The 7968-nt window shown below is 46.8% G+C and overlaps 3 protein-coding genes across 3 annotated transcripts; all 3 read right to left on the bottom strand.

The window, feature by feature from the left end:
* Positions 1–596: 596 nt before the first annotated feature.
* On the bottom strand, positions 597–1583 carry GGS22DRAFT_183260 (uncharacterized protein; the record flags this gene model as incomplete). The annotated part of the gene is made up of 1 exon (XM_047964069.1): positions 597–1583. The coding sequence occupies one exon, from the start codon at positions 1581–1583 to the stop codon at positions 597–599; it is 987 nt and encodes a 328-aa protein (XP_047823745.1).
* A 976-nt stretch (positions 1584–2559) lies between these two features.
* On the bottom strand, positions 2560–4648 carry GGS22DRAFT_5889 (vacuolar membrane protein-domain-containing protein). Its single transcript, XM_047967483.1, has 2 exons — positions 3672–4648; positions 2560–3613 (listed from the first exon to the last, which is right to left on the bottom strand). Exons 1-2 carry the CDS (start codon positions 4191–4193, stop codon positions 2981–2983), a joined length of 1155 nt encoding a protein of 384 aa, XP_047823744.1. The 5' UTR covers positions 4194–4648; the 3' UTR covers positions 2560–2980.
* A 1156-nt stretch (positions 4649–5804) lies between these two features.
* GGS22DRAFT_183258 (pre-mRNA branch site protein p14) lies at positions 5805–6445 on the bottom strand (the record flags this gene model as incomplete). Its single annotated transcript, XM_047964068.1, has 5 exons — positions 5805–5905; positions 5974–6101; positions 6172–6234; positions 6290–6313; positions 6408–6445. The coding sequence occupies 5 exons, from the start codon at positions 6443–6445 to the stop codon at positions 5805–5807; spliced, it is 354 nt and encodes a 117-aa protein (XP_047823743.1).
* Between the last annotated feature and the right edge of the window lie 1523 nt (positions 6446–7968).

Here is a 7968-nt window from a genome sequence, read left to right as displayed (position 1 = left end):
TGAATGAAGAAGAAAAAAGATTCGGCTCGTCGAGATGTAACAAGATTTACAGGCGCTTATGGGCCTAGGATTCTTCTGGAGAAGCATGTGCGTTGGGCTAAAATTCTACGAACAAAGGCGTTTTGGGGATGATCATCTGCATACCTGCATATCTGCATAGCATGATGAATTTTCTGATAGAGAGATAAGGCTTGCTGTACAATTGATTTTTAAAATTTTTTCCTGGTATGTTTGTCTTTTGTGTTGCTAATATGTTCTCACTTACGTGCCTAGATCAACGACACCATGGAGAGAGTTGCATGTTGCTTCATACATCTGTGAATTTATGAGATCGTTGCATAGATCTCAGTTCAGCAGCTCTTTAAATCAAGGCCATGCTAATGCAAATATCCACCACTCCCTTTTAACTCCCATAGGTAGGTAAACAAAGTGTTAAGTCCAAGTGGACACAAATCCTTTTCAGTTCTTCCCCCCCTAACTTTAAACTCCTTCCGCCGTTTTCCGTGATTATGTGAACAGCTCCTTCCACCCTATCCAACAACTTCTAAGTGTCGGCGATGTGTGTCGTGTTAAGAGGCAGGTACCACCTTGCTAACTTAGCACGCACCAGACATGGAAAGATCGATCTCCTCCACGTTCTCCTCGATCTCCACCATAGCACCCTCGCCGTCTTCGTCTTGCTCCGCCGTGTCGTGCTCGGAGAAGACGCGTGCGGGGCCGGAGTTGGCGCCCGCTTCTTGCTGGGCTTCTGCGGCGGTGGGCACTATGAACTCTTCGCCGAGAAGCAGCGTCTCACCCCGTGTTGTGAAGGCAACGGGTGGGATGTCTTGGTTGCCGTTGCCATTGATGCGGGGGTGGGGGTTGGTGCTGGTTGTGCTGCTGGGGTCGCTGCTGTTGCTGCTGTAGCTAGAAAGGCGGTTTTCCTGCGGGTTGTACTCTTCGGAGATGTCCGTAGGAGCATGGTCATATCCGAGGCCGCTGTTGGTGGAGACGCGGGCCAGGTTCATGTCCCGGTGGTGTTGTAAGAGTTGGTCTCCGCCGAATCTGCTGGGGTTGCTGCTGCCTCGTTGCGGTAGGCTTGGGTTTGCAAACATGCCGTGAGCAGGGTCGTAGATGTCATTCTGGACACCATTGACCCAGTCATCATCGTCGGAGGCAAGTGATCCATAGTAGTTATGGAAGGGAGTGGCGCCGTAAGTTGCGGCGCTGGTCACCCCGTTAAGGTTGGCATCAGAGTAAGTCGGATGCTGGTTTGGGTTGGTGTGGGGATACATGGCAGTATGCTCATGTAATCTTTGCGGTCTCTGGGGTAGGGCGTAGTGGCTGCCGTTGTGAGTGTTGCCGTTGTAGGTGTTGGCGCTGGGTGTGTAACGCTGCTCACGCGAAGAACTGTTGGCGTGAGGTAAGAAAGTTGAGGAGTATCGCGCTTCATGGGAAGGCCGCGGCTCGATTATGATAAGGGAGACCTCCGTGTGGCAGCTAGGGCACCAGTAATAGTTGCGGTTAAAGCTGCGGGTTGTTAGGCTACATGGTATAGCGCAGCGGTCGCACATGACAATGACATGTTGGTCAATGTGATCCATGGTATCGTCGACTATGGGTGGTTATGATAGAGAAAATTGTCTAAGTGATGATATGTTAGAGAATATGAAGTGATGTAAATATTGTGGTATGATTATGAGAGTTGTTTGAGGAACAGTTATGAGTAAGATGTTACGTGGTTAGAAGATGTACGAAATAGAAGGGTATGAATGATGAGAACGGGGAAGAGCAGTTTGGCAATGGCTGTTGTTATGGTAACTGCCTACTTGGTATGTGAAGTAGGGTTCAATAGGGGGGCGGTTGACGAACTTTCTAGCAGAAAGGCGTGGATTGGCATAGATTTACTAAGGTAATTGCCAAATCCTTTCTACTCGACACTTCCGAAGGCGCACTTGATAGCTGATTTGCCAGACTATTATAGGTAATTATAAACGGAAAAGGTCAATAGTAGGGAAGGTGGTATCGTCATATGTCCTGTTGTGATATAAGATGAGCAGTTACGACTAAAAGAAGGGGGATGGGAGTGATGTGTAGGTAGTTACGACTTGGGTTTCATAGAAATTTCGAGCCATACATACCTGCTCATTCATTATTGAATATTTTAGTCTGCCTCTAGAGTTCCTGATCGAAAGTTAGATAAAAAGGGGTGCCTGGTGGACACTCTGGTGTATGAGCCTTTATAAGGAGAGCAGATAGGCTCTTATCACGACATTCGCTGTCCAAAATGGAATTGGTATCTAGGAACAACTTATGGTGTTAGTTCATTAGGCTAAATCTTCAAAATAGCGAATATGAGAGTGTACTATAATAATTCTCTCTTGTGATAATGGTAACTGGAATGTCTTCCTAAGATTCACTTTACGCCCCCTTCCTCAAGCAACAGCCACAAAGTATATCTCCACCTACCTCTTAACTTCTAGAAGCTTGGGGCAAGTTTCATGCTACCTGGGGTATAAATAATCGTGTTCTATGCTTTATTCCGAGATTGTACTGTATGGATAAGAGCAAACCAAACACGCACTAGGAAGATTGTGGCATTGACGCGTAGTAATAGGTAATGAACAGTACTAGGAAGTAACTTATTCGTGATGGCTTGACTCAGCCTTGCAGTTGGTCGACAAAGACGCGCGATAAGCAACGTGTAGGACCACCTATAGGCAACAAATCTGCACCTGCAGCCGAAGCGTCTGCGGAGTCCCGCCAAACTTGCAAAGCACGAGACCAACCCAATCCATGATATTTCTAGGTACTACCATCACCGCTTATTTGAAGCCAATCATATACCTTATATTCCCGCAGTATAATAAAGGTATTCAGGAATGCGGAAATGCTAATTGGTGTACTGATATCTTCGTGACTGAGTAATATACACCGTTTAAAAAACACCAAATTTGCCAATGCTAAACTACAAAATAGGGGAGACGACAAAGGAATAAGGTTACTCTGGTGGAACCATTTCCTTGGGGAGAAGTCTGCCCCTATCTTCATGACTTCTGCTACTCCCTATGACCGTCTGGCCATCCAAATCTGGATCGTATTCTTCACGCCCCTGGCCAGGTCCCTTCTGGGATTTCTTAAAATTCCTAGAATCGGAAAGCTTCATACTTTCGTTGCTCTCCCCACTGACCGAGCCTTCGTCGTCGCTTTCCGCGACTGCGTCGTCGAAAGGATCGCGTCCCTCGTCATCTTCCGATGGTAATATTTCGTGGCCATTGTCCTTCAGCTTGATGAAACTGTCGATTATATAATACTGCATCGCATTCATGATGAGAGGGAATAACATCATGACAAATACAATCTGAACTCGCTCGTTGCCTTCGGTCCACCTGAGAGCCCAATCCCCCACACGAGATATCCATGGTAATATCAAGAATACGATGAGGACACAGACTTTCATGCCAAATAGACCGCAAAAGTAGATAACGGATTGTTTTAACCACCACCAAGCGTTAGGAGGGGTGCCGTAGTTGCCAGATTGGATTGACTCTGGCGGCTTTCCGAAAGGAGTGTATGCTACGAGGCCGGTGGTGATGCGGAGAAGGATGATAAGAATGGGAATACCGACGGTAGTCTGTTGTAGGATTAGTATCTGCCATATTGACCACAAAACACGAGGCTCATAAACTTACATCAATAGCCAAATTTAATAGGTAGAAGGAGCAGGGGTTTGGCAGGTATGGGTCATCCTCTCTTCGAAGCATTCTCTCAGCCGCCTGCACACTGACCGGGTCCAACTTAATAGAGAACCGGCCGCTGGTGAGCATCGACATAAAAACATTCGCGATATGTACCAAAACCGACCCAAACACCTGCTTCGACACATCAAAGAACCAAATCTTGACAGGTCGTTGGGGTCTCTCTCGCCACCGCTTGTAGACGAGAGACAGGAGAGCTAATCCACCCAACGCAAGCTGTACAAATAAGGCAAACGGCCCTAATAACCGACACTCGCCCTCGCCATGGCCGCCTTCGGGAGGGGCCATCGATGTGGTCGCGGCTGAGGCTATCGCGGTGGCGGTAGTAGTAAGGATGGAGGAGACGTCGGTGGGAGCAGGAGGGAGATCGACTCCTATCGCTGCGTTCGGGGGAGCCGTGGGTATCGTCGACGGAATAACTTCGATAAGAGCAGCAACAGTAGAGGAAATAGACATTACCTCTGTGTTAAAAGACACAGGGCAGCGGTCGAGATAATCACGAGAGGGATAAGGAGCGAAGATCGACGCCTAGGTTCCAGCCAGGGTTCGAACGAATGGTGTTCCTGCTTGGAATGGGAGGCGGCTTCTATGCCAACAAACGATGCCAACGACAATGCATACGCGATTGGTGTTTGAGAAAGCAGTAGGTAAGCGCACAAAGAAGAAGAAAAAACAACAAGAAGAAGCCTTGCTGGCCTTGTAAGCTGATTAATTCCTATTCCTGTTGGGAAAAGCAAAAAGACATTAATAGGCAGATAGGATTGGAAGCGGTTCCAAGTTGTAGGTCAAGGTCGTAGGTAAAATGGATTGTTACAAGCCACAATGGATCAGCCGCTCAGCTCATCCATTTATTCCATCCAGGTAGGTACCTAAACATAACATCCATAAATCCTTGGTTATAAGGTTTCTATGATGCTATGGCGCTGTGAATGGCCGCATAAAACTGGAGATCGTATACGGGGTAGGGCCTAGTACGACCTAAGCAGCCCAAGTAACGCTACTGCCCCCACCTAAGCGTCGGAAGCCCTGATGCCTGTGGCGGTAGGTACTTGTTAACGCCAGATACCTCCTGCATTAGGCGTTGCATGCCTAAAATCGAGGTACCTATCTTCGCTTGTCACAACATCGATACCGCTAAACGCTTTAGGCTTCATTTACCAGAGGTTAAACTTCAAGATATGGCCACACGCTACTCATTTAAGGTTACCTATCAAAGTTATCGGAACATTTATAACACACGCCGGTCTTTTAATGGTTAGCCTTATTCAATTATGTGACCAAGGGAAATTTTCTACGCTACTAGAATGGCAAAGTGTTACGAAGTAAATAGTCGAAAATATATTGAACTGTAGGTGCTTAGATAGTATAGATCCATGAGCGCGAAGGATTAAACAATCTTATTCATATACGATACCTAGACATACACAGCCACATGATGAATTAGAGTCGAGATATATCTTTTCTGAGAGTTAAAGCCGTAAGGTCTTCTGCATTCTCAAAGCTAGGTTAGAGGTTGAAAAGCCTCAAGAATCATGAATATTTAATATCTTTCCGTGTCATCGCAACGCCAGGTAAAACTATGTGGCACACACGATGCCCATTCCCTAGAACCTCCGAATCAACCTTAATCAATCTGAACAACGTACAACGTCCCCTGCGTTCTGTAGGTGTACCTAAAGAGCGACTTGCAATCATAAAGGGGTTAGCAAGAGTAGCATGCCGAGCAAAAGCCAATTCTGCGCTCCTATGAAATTTGTTGTTATGGCGTGACCGTATCGTCCATATCTGCGCAGATGAGGTGTACAATACGAATTAAGTCATGCATAGCTTATTGGATTTCTGTGGGAGAATGCCTCGCACGAAGTTCAATGCGATCTTTCGTGCGTGCCCGGCGACGTCGTCAGGAATGCCCTTCTTATTATTCGCCACCGACGCCGGAGTCTTCTGGATCGACGTCGTAGTGGAGGTAGTAGCTCGCGAGCTAGATTTGGTAGAAGCTGGAGAAGACGGGGCTGCAGACGGGGTACGAGCACATGTCTGTAGCCTGTCCGCAGGCCCGTCTAATTGTCAATCGATTCCATGCTTCATCTTGAGCTGCGCTAAATTGTCCTTGCGGGCCTGGAGGTCGTCTTTCGACTTGAGGGTCTTCTCTGGCTGGTGCCATAGCACTATATGATATGTTAGACGATGGCAATGGAAGTATGTAAGGGTCCACGTGATGACGTGGTCAACGTACCGACGAGATAACGGTTCTGGAAGTTGTAGCCATTTAGCTTCTCGAGGGCGTTCTTCGCATCCATGACGTTCCAGAAGACGACATATGCAGTTCCCTTTGCATCGACCGAGATTCCCTGTCGGATTTGACTAGATGTATGTAATTAGCGGAGCCCGCCTATACGTGTGTGTAATGTAGGATCGAGCAGCGGGAACATACCGGATGAGTCCGTCCTCGCCGGGATCAAAGAGTTTCCAAAGCGCGTCAGACGATACCTCGTAGCTAAAACATTGTTAGGAGGAGATCGAGGGCAAGTATCCGGGTTAATTTGACTAACTTTAGATTCTTCACGAACAAGATTCTGGATTCACCGACGTCAGTAATGTGTCTGAGACGAAGCGCCAAGGCCCAGGCAAGCCGTGGGGGGCGAAAGGAATTGAAGGTCAAAGACTTACGGAAGCTGCTCGGGGGCAATCTTGCCGGCGCGACTCATATCTTGATGAAGGCAGTTAAGTGTTCGTTCTCTTGATTGAAATGATTAATTGCTGGATGTTGGTCCAGGTCGGTTGGTATTGGTGATATGATGATGGTAGTTTTAGGTAGTCAAGATTGGCGAAGAGGCGTGTGCAGCTTTTGGAATCGATCTGGTTCTAGAGACGGGGGAGTTAGTTTTGGTAACGGAGCAAATCGGATTAGGCCACGCTAAAGACCGAGCAATTTCACGTGATGTAAATATGGGTCTTATCAATCAGGACAGGCTGGGCAATCGTTTGGCGTACACTAACTGTACTTATATCCCAATGCTGCTTCCTTTCTCCTGTAATGTGAGCGAGCACGTGGACAATTGAAAAAGTAAAAATCCCGAATTGTCAGAAGATTGAAACCTTGTTGCTGCCACTACATTACATTTAAAAAGTTAGGCACCACATAATGTTGTGTCTCATCTTGTTACGTCATCACAAGGAAGAGATTGGTTTCCAGATCTCGATATTAAATGGTTGAAAGAATAGCACATACATAGCCATATGACGATCGTCTTCACCTCTCATCTCTCATCTCCGCCCTGAGAACAAAGGGAGCTTCGACATGTCATTCGAATTGTACTTAGGCTGCCGGGCTGCCTGGGAAATTCCGCCGAGCTCGAGTTCCGAGGCGCACTCCGAGATAAAGTAGTAGGATTGGCTACAAGCTCCGATTACGCCTTGCTTCACGAAGATGGTTCGCAGTATACAACATACACGCCATCTTACTACTAGTAGCATGTACAAGTGGAACGAGCTTTGAGGCTGACCGTTATCTGCATCCTTTCATTGGTATCTGGAAGTGCCACCACATTCGGTAGGATCATTTGTCTCATTCGTCATCAGGCGGTGCAAGCCGTTGAATTCCTTTAAAGTCGATAGGATCTTCGGAAGCGAACTAGTTACACCAACCAGCGGAATACATCCGATCTGAATGAGACTATAAATCTTGTCCTGTCCCGTCCCGCCTGTCAAGATCGGAACCGAACAGAATGCCTTGCAACTATCACCAGGGCTATGCCTAACCTACATATCTAGTAGCTAGGCTGCGCATCGCAACACCAAACCATCTATGCTAAAGAAGACGAGATAAGTATCTGTATCCGCTGCGACTAGTGGCGAGTCGAAGCAGGTATGTATTTCAATAGTCTCCTCACCCAGCTCACCTAGAGGCATTGCAGCGACCTATTACAATCGAGAGCATTCACGATTAAAGGCACGTGGTCATCATGCTCCTTGAACGATCCACTTAAGTTCTTATTTATATATCCAGGCAATGAAGATAAAAGCAAATCCCGTTAATTCAATTGTGAATTAACTTTGATTTATCCTTCCCCTTTTCATCTGGTGATGGTCCCTATAAATCTTATGATAACGTCAATTCATCTCAATGAATTCAACAAGGCTCATCTAACTTTTTCTGAGACACCCATCATGGGATTTAGTCATCCCAGGTAGGTACTCTGCATGTAGGTAAATTATTCCCAGCGATGTT

The sequence above is a fragment of the Annulohypoxylon maeteangense genome, assembly GCF_022496945.1.
Source record: "Annulohypoxylon maeteangense strain CBS 123835 unplaced genomic scaffold GGS22scaffold_1, whole genome shotgun sequence".
NCBI classification, from domain to species: domain Eukaryota; kingdom Fungi; phylum Ascomycota; class Sordariomycetes; order Xylariales; family Hypoxylaceae; genus Annulohypoxylon; species Annulohypoxylon maeteangense.
This window is presented reverse-complemented; position numbering and strand designations above follow the sequence as displayed.

Excerpts from the sequence above, each read along its gene's own strand:
- GGS22DRAFT_5889 (XM_047967483.1), bottom strand. The coding sequence starts at position 4,193 with ATGTCTATTTCCTCTACTGTTGCTGCTCTTATCGAAGTTATTCCGTCG. Across the intron at positions 3,614-3,671 it reads TATTAAATTTGGCTATTGAT|ACTACCGTCGGTATTCCCAT; the intron begins GTAAGTTTATGA and ends ATCCTACAACAG.